At 41.8% G+C, this 13,330-nt stretch overlaps 1 protein-coding gene and 1 pseudogene across 1 annotated transcript; both read left to right on the top strand.

The window, feature by feature from the left end:
- Positions 1 to 8,304, top strand: part of LOC103709596 — a 30,324-nt pseudogene extending 22,020 nt beyond the window's left edge.
- A 1,706-nt stretch (positions 8,305 to 10,010) lies between these two features.
- On the top strand, positions 10,011 to 12,411 carry LOC103709594 (GDSL esterase/lipase APG). The gene is made up of 5 exons (XM_008795033.3): positions 10,011 to 10,323; positions 10,408 to 10,538; positions 11,037 to 11,270; positions 11,343 to 11,598; positions 11,932 to 12,411. Exons 1-5 carry the CDS (start codon positions 10,065 to 10,067, stop codon positions 12,126 to 12,128), a joined length of 1,077 nt encoding a protein of 358 aa, XP_008793255.1. The 5' UTR covers positions 10,011 to 10,064; the 3' UTR covers positions 12,129 to 12,411.
- The last annotated feature ends 919 nt before the right edge of the window (positions 12,412 to 13,330 follow it).

Raw genomic sequence — 13,330 nt, 5'->3', positions numbered from 1 at the left:
TCATTTCTTGCAATGAACAATATTGCGAACGTTTATGACCTTGCAGAGTGTACGGTACCCATAGAGATATTCAACCAGTCCGCTTGAGGAATCGAGAAGCTGACGCATGTAAAAAGATTAGTGGAGGAATTATAGATGCTTACAGCCTCCGGATGATTCAAGACAAGAAAGATCTATTTTATCCTCTCTCTCTCATAGTGCATAATACTAAACCTATTGGCCATCAGGTCTCTTTTTTTATATTAATTCTAATTTATTTCCTCCTCCATTTCCACAAGTCAAGCTTCATTGTATTATTTATTTATTTATTTGATACTATTGTTGATTTATCATTATGTGCTGCAGGATCTTGTCGGTTTGGTCATCTCAATACTGCTCTTGGCAGATTTTAGCTTAGTGTTGCTTATGTTGCTCCAACTATATTCTTTTTCTATGGCAGATCTCATCTTAGTTTTGTTTGTTCTTCCACTGGGTATACTTTCACCATTCCCTGCTGGAATAAATGCTCTTTTTAGTCATGGACCTCGACGATCAGCAGGCCTGGCACGTGTGTATGCATTATGGAATGTCACATCTTTGATTAATGTTGTAAGTTGTCTCTTACATCCAATCCGTGGCTGTTAACCAAGTTTTTCTGCTTAATTGTTTCGTTTCTGTTTTTACTTCATATGGACATCCATTTCCAATTGGCTGTTTTTATTGATATGCTACCAATGTATGCTAAGAATAATGCCTTTCGTTTTCATGTTGCATAGCTAAGATTTCATCCATGCCTTGCACTGTGAATCTTTCAATGACTAAACTTTTCCCTTGGAGATTTTAGAGGGTAACCTGGTCAACAATGCCAATGTGAGTTACGTGGTGTCATGCTGGAAGGAGGAGAAACTAGTATATAAAGGGGGGCAAACCAGAGATGTTTGCTTTTCTAAATGGTGCTGGGTTCTTCGAAGGCTATAACTAAGGATAATACAGGAATAAGAACTGTTCAAAGGAGGCCTGCAGTGTTTGGTGCTGAGGAGTTATCTTTTTGACCTAGGCCACATGCCCAAATTATCTCAATGGTTTTCACCTTAACTTCTGTACATGTTGGATTAGAAAACATAGCCATTCGTGCAAGGTTTTTGCCTGGATATGTAGCATTGTTCCTCAGTACTTTTATCTTTCTTTTTTTCAGCTGCTGGAGAGAGGGGCTTGATCTGAGTTTATTTAGTCTCAGGGCTATGATTTTCTTTGTTCAGAAATTTTATCATCATTGTGTTCTTTCTTGATGCGTTCCTCAAAAGAAATGTTCTTGATGTTTCTTTAATAACTATTGCTCTGTTCCCAATAAAATTCATCTTCTTGCTTTTGGGCTAGTGTTGTTTCTGTAACTCTCCATGCTTGTCGCTTTGCCTTACAGGTAGTGGCCTTCATATGTGGCTTTGTACATTACAAGTCATCCAGCCGGAAGCATCCAAACTTACAACCCTGGAGTTTTGACGCGTGAGTAAATCTCGCCTCCTTATTGTCAGATTGTTTTGTGACCTTCTTCTGTGTATGAATGAATTTGAGAATTTATCAACTATTTGTGAAGAGGTAATTGTAGGGTGTGTAGGCTAATAGCTGACATAGGTATCTTGGTGCGTGCTTGTATTGGCAGGGATGAAAGTGGATGGTGGCTGTTTCCCACTGGGGCTAGTGCTGTGTAAATGTATCCAGGAAAGACTCATTGATTGGCATGTCGCTAATTTAGAGATTCAAGACCGTTCCTTGTATAGTAACGACCCGAATGTATTCTGGCGGTCATGACATACATGAGTGATCAGTAATTTTTGGAGTTAGATGCAACTCGATTTTTTCCGCAGTTGAAAAGAGAGGGAGGGAATGGGCCTTCTTTCTGCATCAGGTCCTACTTAGCAGTCAGCAATCAGAGCTAACTTCCCTCAGTGAATCTTGTGCCGTCATAGTTTTCACTTTACTGTAAATATAAAGGTGTACTCCATACATTCTTTGTAGAGAAATCAAATTACAATAGCATTATATAATGGCTTCTTTGGCTGACAAGAATTAGGAAGTTTTGATCTCTACCATGTTGCTTTTGTCTTGTTATGGAGCGGAGGACTATCATATGTAGCATTTCTCCACTGGACGCGAGAGAGTGCGTGATATTATTGTTTTTATTGTTAGTGTTTTTTGTGGCCTTACTGCCTGTGAATGGATTAGTGTTGACATGCCATCTCGCAATCCCTCGTCTCCCTTGTCTTCCTATATTAAAAGGGACCTCCAAACTAGACATCAGGGATGTTCTCGTTGCCAAGCGTGTCTGCTATTGGATAATGACGTCTTGTAGATTTCAATATTTCTTCTGTCTTGTTCGTTGAGGCAACTTTTTTTTCTTCTTTTTTTTATTTTGTAAATTTGTTTGCTCAGGGGTCGGCTTGGAGAGGTTGTAGGGTTTAGGAAATTCAAATCAGAGAACCTATATGTTTTGGGAGTTTACAGGGGATCTATTCTTTCCTTGTGGACTATTCTTTCGCTGACAACTCGTCAGTAATGGAAATTTGTCCGATAAACAATTCAGGCTAATGTTTTCATTTTCATGAGCTCTGAGGAGTTGTTTAGTTTGTTGCGCCATCATTCTCATCAAGCAAGCTTTGAAATGATGGGCTAAATCATTGTGGTATAAGGAACATGTAGTTGGTTGAGCTGATTATTGGTGATAGCTAAACATCTGAAGTAGTGTTTCTTCAATTATTAGGTGTTTGTGATCTTACAGTAGATCATAACCCTAAGAAACCTAAGGGCTCATTTGGTTCGCGAGAAGCATTTTTCCTTCTGGGAATATAATTTCTGAGAAATAAATTTCTAGGAGAGGATGCCTAGTAAGTACTTTTGACATATTTGGTTGACCATGAGAAAGTGACAAATTTCCAAAGTGTTTATGTTTGGTTGGTCATTTACTTTCCTGCGAAAGTTATGTATAATTCCTATTATGCTCTTAATAAAAATTAAGTCTTTAATGTCTCTTTAATGCTTCTTTAATGTTGAAGAGCCTTTTTGAGAAAAAATAAAAATAAAGTGATTCCTGTCTAATGGGAAAATAACTTTCTCATGTTTTTTATGGGAAAGACTTTTTCTTGAAATGTGAAAATTATATTCCCATGGGAATACAACTTTTCCGTCTCTCTCCTTTGAAAACTCTAACCAAACAAAAAAAATCTCATTACTTTTCCGTTGACCACCACTTCCTTCCATTCTTTACCGCGAACGAAATGAGCCTAAAGAGTTGCTTTGCACAACAACCAAAAAAAAAAAAAAAAGAAGAGAGAATGTCGGAAATAGCTGTCTCAATCCCGAGACAACAACAGCGCGCTTTTAAGATCCTCACAGACACCGGGTAGTTTAGAGCGGGTTTTTGTCTCAATCTAGCTACCAGCTTGGATGCCGGCTGTTCAATTCTAGTTCCTACTAGAAGTTGGGTCGTAAATTGTGCAAAATAATCTGGTTTCCCGTGATAACTGCTGATCTTTGCCTTCGGCTTTGCAAGTTCTAATTCTTTGGCACTCCATGCCACAGATTCTCTTGCATGCTCTGCTACTCTGCGGGGGGAGAAATAAAGCCTCGGTTGGTACTGCAATTATTAACACTTTCCTTCAAATATGATTCTTTCAATAGCGCGCTCGTACCATTCTGGATTGAAGTTATCCTTCTGCCAGCAAGTAGTGCCTCCAAGATTGAGAAACCTATTCAGAAAGTGTGGTGGGGGCGTGAGTTCTTCAAATATTTAAACCTAGCATGTACTCATGGTTTCCAACGAAATATTTAATCCAGCTATGGGACCTGCCCAAAAGATAAAATATATCCAATTAATCCAACATTGGCTCCAGTACTGGCTGCTATCATCACTAAATAGTCGTTGCTTTTAATGGGCAGCAGCATGTGGGGCTAGAAAGCAAGAAGGACAACTAGAATGTCTTCCTCATGAGTTCCATCCCCCAAGCGTGCTTTAATGCAGTCTAACAAACTTCATGGGTCCTCCCTAACACCATCCTTTCAAATACGTGAATATATAGCGAGCTACAGTCCGCCATTAGCGCTTGCATCCCTCCCGAAAGCCATACCATTATCCCCAAGGAGGAACGAGATGGCGAGGCACGCCGGCAATGGCGTATGCTGCTGTGCTTGTAGCTCTCTTCCTCTTCGCGGTTATCAGTGGACATGCAACAAGAGGAACATAGCTTATACTAGGATTCCTGAGCCTGTCTAGAGAGAAAAAAGGAGGAGAGAGAATTTTAGCTTGGGTTGGAGTTGGTTTAATCTTAGTCTTGGGCTCGATCCGAATGTTTCTGATCGACCATCAAAGGAAAGATCTAGATCTAGTCAAAACGTAGGCTTGACTAGACAGAAAAAGAGATACACAATCTAAGAATATTTGAGTTTTTGGGCTTGATCCACTTAGCTTAGGTTCAAACAAAAGCTTAGCCTATTTAGTTCGGTTTGACCAAAATCGGAAAAGGGATATTTGTCTTTGATCGATCTCGATCAATCAATATATCTGGTTTATAATGAATGGACTCGCCTTAAAAATAGATGAATAGGGCCCAACAAGGCCCAAAAGGAATACGACCAATAATAGATGAGCGGAGCCCAAAATTATACGACCCACAATAGGTGAATGGAACCACAACGGATGGACGCACAATGGGTGAACAGGCTCACAACAAATGAACAGGCCCATAACGGGTGAATGGGCCCACAATGGGTGATCAAACCCCCAACAAGTGAACTAGCCGACAATGGGTGAACAGGCCAATGATTAAATGAGTGGGCCCATAACAGGTGAACAAGGCCCACAAACGGGTATACGACCCAAATTATTCACGACCCAATCAGGATGGACATGGCCCAACCTTGGCCCACAATAGACGTAACCTACTAGAGTGAATAAAGCCCAACAAGGCCAAAAAATGGGCATGACCTAAAAAGTTACGTGGCCCAAAATGGGCCGGGGGCCCAACAAAATGAATAGGGCCAAAATGGGCACTGGCCTAATAGGGGCAAAAGAAATGCATTGGGCCCGAATTCGAACAGGCCAAATAAATGGTCACGGCCCAAAATGGTGTTCTTCATCATCATTCAGGGGAAAAATGGGAAGAAACGTAAAGAAAGGAAAAGAATAGACAGGAGGAAGAGAAAGAAGGGGGAAGAGGGAGGAGCTCCGGCGGTGGCCGGGCCCGGGTGCCGGAGGTCGACGGCCAGCCGACCGCAGCGGTGGCCGGCGAGGAGGAAGGAACCGAGAACAGTCTCGGTTTCTGCCCGAAACAGAGGAAGGGGACACTCTCGGTTTGGCTGGGAATGGAAGAACTGAGGAAAGAAAATCTCACCGGTGAGGCAGAGGTGGTGGATCTCGGCCGGGGGGCTCAGTCCGGGCGAGCTAGCGGTGGCGGCAGCGGGGTTGCTTCTGACGAAGAGAGGGAGGCGATCTCGGAACAGAGCAATGGGGAAGACTCCGGACGGCTCGGCGTGCCACCGGAGAAGGAAGAGAAGGAGGGAGGAGAGGGAGGAGAAAGCGTGGCGGATCAATCAGAGAGGAGGGATTTATAGCGTGATTTTGAACGGCTCACCGCCGCGATTCCCGCGGCGGTTGTGCGTGATCGGCGGCCGCTCGTGCGGGCCGCGGGGCAGCCGCGAATGGCCGTGGGGCAACCGCGAAATGGCCGCCAGGCGGCCGCGAAACGCCTGCGGCGCCTCCGCTCCCGTCGCGCCCAAAGAAGCCGGAGAGGATCGCAATCGCGATCCTCTGTTCCAGCTTCTTTCAAAAAAAATGGTCCTGGGCTGAAGTCGGCTGCGACTGCCGGCTTTAGCCCACTATCTCACACTTTAAAGGTCGACTCTTTGCAGGCTGAAAAACCTGAGGCTCCCAGTGTAAGGTGTCGGATTGCTCGAGAGCCGTGGGCCCGTGGCTGAGCCGTGGCACGTGCCATGTCATCCTCCATCTTCTCATCAAAGACCTATTTGGATTTATGGTATCACTTTTGTGTGTAAGCATGCCTTTTCTGTTATAGAATGAAGTCATATATGTCCTTTTCAACCAGCTGAATGATCGGCGAGAGCCTCTTTAAGTTAATCATCACAAGCTGATGCAAGTCGACCACCCTTTATATTTTGTGGTATTCAAACATTCTAGTTTGGATTGAAAGGTCTACTACTTTCCATGGGTGGATTCTAAATGCTGCAACTTTGTGTTTTTTGACAACATGTAGCTTTTTATTGTCAAATGTAACAGTTGAAGTTGCTGGGCATGTAAGTTGAAAGGTCTTTTCCAATTAGAAAAGTGGCATTTTTTTTCTGATAGGTATGATTATTATGTTTCTTTTGTTCTCGAAGCTAGAAGATATGTAACATGGATCTTAATGATTTCGGATTTTTTAAAATTCTTTAAGGTTATTTGGTTTTATGGCCGATAGGTTTATTTGTAGATATAAATAAATATGTTCTATTTTGTGCAGTGGTTTGTTTGTAGCATTTATTGGCCTTGTTATGCATGTCTGCAAACTACACAAGCTTCAAGCTTAGATATCCATTGTGCTGTGTTAATGTAGGTGGCTGCAACTCCAGATCTAATGCTGGGATATGTAGATTTTTTTTCTTGGTAAAGATGAAAAAGACCTGATCTACCTCCTCGTCTGCATCAAAGATTTCCCATGTGTTTAATCTTTGGAGGTGATGGAAGGTACATGGCTCCTTTTTCACTCCACAGTGACAATGTCCTCACTAACCTTATGAGTCAGGTTTCTTTTCTATATATTATCTAAGAACCTTATCTTTTATTATTCATTTTCTTTTAATCTTAAAATCAGTATTTCAGCAGTATAAATATTCTAATCCATCACTCTCTGCTTGCAGTCTGTTCCACCAACAATATGGTATCGGCTGGTAGCTGGATTGAATGCGCAGTTGCGCCTGGTTCGTCGTGGACACCTTAAAGTATTATTTTTGCCTGTTCTCAGCTGGCTTGAAACTCATGCAAGTCCTGCTCTGAACTTGCATTGTGTACGTGTTGACCTTGCCTGGTTTCAAGCTACTACATTAGGCTATTGCCAACTTGGTCTTGTGGTATATGCTGTAGAGGGTGAATATGGGTCAACAGTGGTTCAATGTGGTTCCAGAACTTTAAGGGTTGAACAACCTTCACGGTAGGTTTTTGTAGCTTCCCTGGTAATTTGTATGACTATAGTTTCATGGTAGTTACATGCACATTACTCGTAGATGTTCTTTTTATCCAGATTCATTTCTTGCAATGAACAATATTGCGAACGTTTATGACCTTGCAGGATGTACAGTGCCCATAGAGATATTCAACATGCAGTCCGCTCGAGGAATCGAGAAGCTGTTGCACGTAAAAAGATTAGTGGAGGAATTATAGATGCTTACAGCCTCCGGATGATTCAAGACAAGAAAGATCTATTTTATCCTCTCTCCCTCTCATAGTGCATAATACTAAACCAATCGGCCATCAGGTCTCTTTTATTATGTTAATTCTAATTTATTTCCTCCTCCATTTCCACAAGTCAAGCTTGATTGTATTATTATTATTATTATTATTATTTTGATACTATTGTTGATTTATCATTATGTACTGCAGGATCTTGTCGGTTTGGTCATCTCAATACTGGTCTTGGCAGATTTTAGCTTAGTGTTGCTTACGTTGCTCCAACTTTATTCTTTTTCTATGGCTGATGTCGTCTTAGTTTTGTTTGTTCTTCCACTGGGTATACTTTCACCATTCCCTGCTGGAATAAATGCTCTTTTTAGTCAAGGACCTCCGACGATCAGCAGGCCTGGCGCGTGTGTATGCATTATGGAATATCACATCATTGATTAATGTTGCAAGTTGGCAGGGATGAAAGTGGATGGTGGCTGTTTCCTACTGGGCTAGTGCTGTGTAAATGTATCCAGGAAAGACTCATTGATTGGCATGTTGCTAATTTAGAGATTCAAGACCGTTCCTTGTATAGTAACGACCCGAATGTATTCTGGCGGTCATGACATATTTGAGTGATCAGTAATTTTTGGAGTTAGATGCAACTCGATTTTTTCGGAGTTGAAAAGAGAGGGAGGGAATGGGCCTTCCTTCTGCATCAGGTCCTACTTAGCAGTCAGCAATCAGAGCTAACGTCCCTCGGTGAATCTTGTGCCGTCATAGTTTTCACTTTACTGTAAGTATAAAGGTGTACTCCATACATTCTTTGTAGAGATATCAAATTACAATAGCATTATATAATGGCTCTTTGGCTGACAAGAATTAGGAAGTTTTGATCTCTACTATGTTGCTTTTGTCTTGTTATGGAGCTGAGGCAGGCCTATCATATGCAGCATTGCTGCTTGTGAATTGGATTAGTGTTGACATGCCATCTCGCAATCCCTTGTCTCCCTTGTCTTCCTATATCAAAAGGGACCTCCAAACTTGACATCAGGGATGTTTTCGTTGCCAAGCGTGTCTGCTATTGGATAATGACGTCCTGTAGATTTCAATATTTCTTCTGTCTTGTGCATTGAGGCAACTTTTTTTTTTTCTTTTTTTTATAAATTTGTTTGCTCAGGGGTCGGCTTGGAGAGGTTGTAGGGTTTAGGAAATTAAAATCGAAGAACCTATATATTTTGGGAGTTTACAGGGAATCTATCCTGTCTGCTGCCTGTATTCCTCAGTAATGGACGAAAATGGGGCATTTCCTGGTGGACTATTCTTTCGCTGACAACTCGTCAGAAATGTAAATTTGTCGGATAAACAATTCGGGCTAATGTTTTCATTTTCATGAGTTCTAAGGGGTTGTTTAATTTGTTGCACCATCATTCTCATCAAGCAATCTTTGAAATGATGGGCTAAATCACTGTGGTATAAGGAACATGTAGTTGGTTGAGCTGATTATTGGTGATAGCTAAACATCTGGAGTAGTTTTTCCTCAAATAGTAGGTGTCTGTGATCTTACAGTGGATCATAACCCTAAGAAACCTAAAGAGTTGCTCTTCATAAAAGAAAAAAAAAAGAGAGAAAATGTCGGAAATAACTGTCTCAATCCCCAGAGAAAAACAGGAAGCTTTTAAGACCCTCACAGACACGGGTAGTTCAGAGCAGGTTTTTGTCTCAATCTACCAGCTTGGATGCTGGTTGTTCATCAATTTCTAATTTCTACTGGAAGTTGGGTCGCAAATTGTGCAAAATATTCTGGCTTCCGCTATAACTGCTGATCTTTGCCTTCGGCTTTACAAGTTCTATTCTTTGGCACTCCATGCTACAGATTCTCTTGCATGCTCTGCTACTTTGCCGGGGGGGGGGGGGGGGGGGGGGGGGGGGGGGGGGGGGGGGGGGGGGGGGGGGGGGGGGGGGGGGGGGGGGGGGGGGGGGGGGGGGGGGGAAATAAAGCCTTGGTTGGTACTACAATTATTACTCTTTCCTTGAAATATGATTCTTTCAATAGCGCGCTCGTACCATTCTGGAAGGAAGTTATCCTTCTGCCAGCAAGTAGGACCTCCAAGATCGAGAAACCTATTCAGAAAGTAAGGTGGGGTGTGATTTCTTAAAATATTTAAACCTAGTCATGTACCCATGGTTTCCAAAGAAGATTTATCCAGCTACGGGACCTGCCCAAAAGATAAAAAGCGAGATCCAATCCAACATTGGCTCCAGTATTGCCTCTATCATCAATAAACATGGAAGCAGCCGTTGGACTTCTTTCGATTTAGATTGCAGTCTACGTTCATGGTCATGCCACATGCCTCATTTACACCACCCAACTCACCCCCAACCACCACTGCCACATGCCTCATTTGAGCCATCAATGGCCGCCTTAGTGGTTGCAGGGATTAGTAAGCAGCATGTGGGGTTAGAAAGCAAGAAGGACAACCAGAGTATCTTCCTCATGAGTTCTATCCCCCAAGCGTGCTTTTAATGCAGTCTAACAAACTTCATGGATCCTCCCCTACCATCATCCTCTCAAATACGTGTATATATAGCGAGCTACATTCCGCCATGAGCGCTTGCATCACTCACGAAAGCCATACCATTATCCCCGAGGAGGAACGAGATGGCGAGGCACGCCGGCAATGCGTATGCTGCTGTGCTCGTGGCTCTCTTCTTCTTCGCGGTTATCGGCGGAGATGCGCAATCTTCGACCGCTCTCGTCCCGGCCATCATAACATTTGGTGACTCCACGGTTGATGTGGGCAACAACGACTACATCCACACCGCATTCAAGGCAAATTGCCCGCCTTATGGGAGGGACTTCGTGAACCATCAGGCGACCGGGAGGTTCTGCAATGGAAAACTGGCGACCGATATCACTGGTGAGAGCTACTATATGCCTCGGTTTTTTTAGTACTCCTCTTGGAGAAGCTCATATATGTTTTCTGATCTATTTCTCGGTGCAGCTAATACTCTGGGGTTTACCAGCTATCCGCCGGCATATCTTAGCCCGCAAGCGTCTGGAAAGAACCTCCTGATGGGAGTCAACTTTGCTTCTGCTGCATCTGGGTATTATGATGAAACAGCGTACTTAAATGTAAGATACTTAAGAAAGTTTCCTTGGTAAGGGATCGTGCATACAAAAAACTATTTATATCATCGTAAAAATATTCTCCAAGTAATTAAAAAAAATATGAATTATTCTTGAGTTTTCTCTCGGCTGATGATTCCCTAAATTATCTTCGGTAAAAGTTTAATCACTTCGAGTTATGTAAACAAATTAGTGATGCTATATATAGTTCCTTATGCATCTTCTTCTTCTTCTTCTTCTTTTGTTCGTTCTTGTTCTATGCATGTTTTCATGTGAATATATAAATTTATATAAGCATATATACTGCAATAACCTTTCTTTTGTTATTGTATATTTTTTAGATTTTTATTGAGTTCTGAATGCTTTTTACTGAAAGCCGAACTTGCACAAGCAGTCTTATGACCATAAGGATATCTGTCTTTTTTTTGAGTGAGAGAGAGACAAAAAGATGGGAAACTTCGATCTAATTGCATGCAAAAATCGATCTCTACTCGCTTTTCGCAGCATGCCATTCCTCTGCCCCAGCAGTTGAAATATTACAAGGAATATCAGTCCAAGCTTGCAATGGTGGCCGGGAGCAAGCAGGCATCATCCATCCTCTCCGGCGCGCTCTACATTCTGAGCGCTGGAGCCAGCGACTTCATACAGAACTACTACATCAACCCTGACCTTTATAAGTCCCAGTCCCCTGACCAATACTCTTCGTTGCTCGTTTCCATCTTCACACAATTCGTTAAGGTCAGTTCCAAAAACTAATATTTAATTTTGCGGCTATTGATTCGAGCTTAACTCTTTCTTTGGTCCACGTAGGATCTCTACGGCTTAGGGGCTCGAAAGATTGGAGTGACTTCACTGCCACCATTAGGATGCCTTCCTCTATCAATCACACTCTTTGGACATGGCAGCCACCAATGCGTCCCCAGGCTTAATGGTGATGCCCAGAACTACAACAGGAAGCTCGGTGCTGCAGTGAACTCATTAGCAAAGCAGCTCCCCCAGCTAAAGATAGCGGTCTTCGATGTCTACACGCCCCTCTATGATCTTGCCACCAATCCTTCTAAAAAGGGTAAGAGTATATCCATCCGATCTTGTTCCAATGCTACAGGCCAGGTGTGGTATTTTCTTTTCTTTTTTTTTTTACTTCAATTGCAATAACAAAGTTTTGGTCTTATTCATGTTTCTTGGTTCCGTATTAAGTATCCAAAATCTATCTAGTCTATAGCCGATATGTGGTTAAATGCATACCCATACGAATTCTTATATATTTCCCTCGTTTAAACATAAGACCTTACCTAAAAATACTAGCTAGAAGATGTTGTTCGAGTTCTTTGGTCTTATATTAAATATCTAAGATCTATTTGGTGCATAGATCCTCACACTTATGCTCGTAAATATTTAGGCTTCTTTGAGGCGAGGAGAGGCTGCTGTGGGACTGGGACCATCGAGACAACCACGCTGCTGTGCAACCCCAAGTCGATTGGGACGTGCCCGGATGCTAGTAAGTATGTGTTCTGGGACAGCGTCCACCCATCCGAAGCTGCGAACCAAGTAATTGCCGACTCTCTGGTCAACCAAGGCATCAACCTTATTTCGTGAACAAGGACTGGAGAAAAAAAAAAAAGGAGGCTGAATTGTGAATTAATTAGGCTTCATTACCTAAGGAGCCACTGTTACTGCTATGTGTCACTAAAGGCATAATAGTGTGAAAATAAAATGTTGCCAACGTTCTAACACAAGACTGGCCTTGTTGTATGGACAAAGACAGGAGGAATAAGGCTGCAAGGATCCACTGTTATTGTATCATCAATTAATGGTAAGAAAATAAATTTGTGTTGGTGTAGAACTGATGATGACCGGTGGGGAAATCGTTGCCTTTGAATATAATGCAATTTGTAGTGCTGTTTATTCTTTTGCTTATCAGCTAATAATTTTAGGGTGGATTTCTTAGACAGTGCTTATCCGTAAACGTAAACTTTTACATAAACGATGAACCTAAGGTTGTCCTGCGAAAACATATTGCCATGGTATTTCTTGCAACACTACTGATTTGGCATGCTGTAACAAATGAAAAAAAGAGAGAAAAAGATAAGCTCTTACTTGTCTCGATGGCTTCATTAGGTTGCATGGTGCAGTCGGATGGTGTTTTGGATAACGAAAGCGGAGCTGCATTGTAAATCATGTCACTTATCGTTGTTATCGTCGTCATTAGAAAACCAATAAGTTTCATTAATTTGTTTATGTGCTCGCCAGTCGCCACTATTGGAATATGGTTGAGAATCAATAAATGGGGATATGATTAAAGCAAGTGCCGTGAAGACCGGGAGTGGGCTGTGGACCTGTGGTCGAGCAGAGCACGGAATCCATATGGAATGAAATTAGGGGGTAGATAGCGTAATTATAATTGTAGAGATTACATACTCTATCTATAAGACTATAACTATAAGTGATAGAAGATAGAATTGGCATAGAAATTTAGATTTAGCTTTAGAAAAAATTTAGATTTTTTTGATTATTCCCAGTCATAGAAATCTCAAATCTTACTAATATAAAAAAAATATGGAATGCCTTACCGGTTTAAATTGAATGGTACAAAACTTACCGTACTGGTTTGGTACCGATATCTAGTATAAATGACATATCGACACTTAGTACGTCAAAAATTAAAACTTCATACCGTACCGTACCGATACTATATTAGTATGGTACCACAATGAGATTCGGTACTAAGATGATGAATTTTGATAAAAAGAGTTATAATGAATCAGTGTATTGATTTAATGGAAACAAAAACAACTTAA

This window comes from Phoenix dactylifera, chromosome 9, assembly GCF_009389715.1.
Source record: "Phoenix dactylifera cultivar Barhee BC4 chromosome 9, palm_55x_up_171113_PBpolish2nd_filt_p, whole genome shotgun sequence".
Lineage (NCBI taxonomy): Eukaryota > Viridiplantae > Streptophyta > Magnoliopsida > Arecales > Arecaceae > Phoenix > Phoenix dactylifera.
The sequence above is the reverse complement of the archived record's forward strand: the minus strand, read 5'-3'. Positions and strand labels throughout refer to the sequence as shown.

Excerpts from the sequence above, each read along its gene's own strand:
- LOC103709594 (XM_008795033.3), top strand. The coding sequence starts at position 10,065 with ATGGCGAGGCACGCCGGCAATGCGTATGCTGCTGTGCTCGTGGCTCTC. Across the intron at positions 10,539-11,036 it reads ATGAAACAGCGTACTTAAAT|CATGCCATTCCTCTGCCCCA; the intron begins GTAAGATACTTA and ends CGCTTTTCGCAG. Across the intron at positions 11,599-11,931 it reads CACCAATCCTTCTAAAAAGG|GCTTCTTTGAGGCGAGGAGA; the intron begins GTAAGAGTATAT and ends GTAAATATTTAG.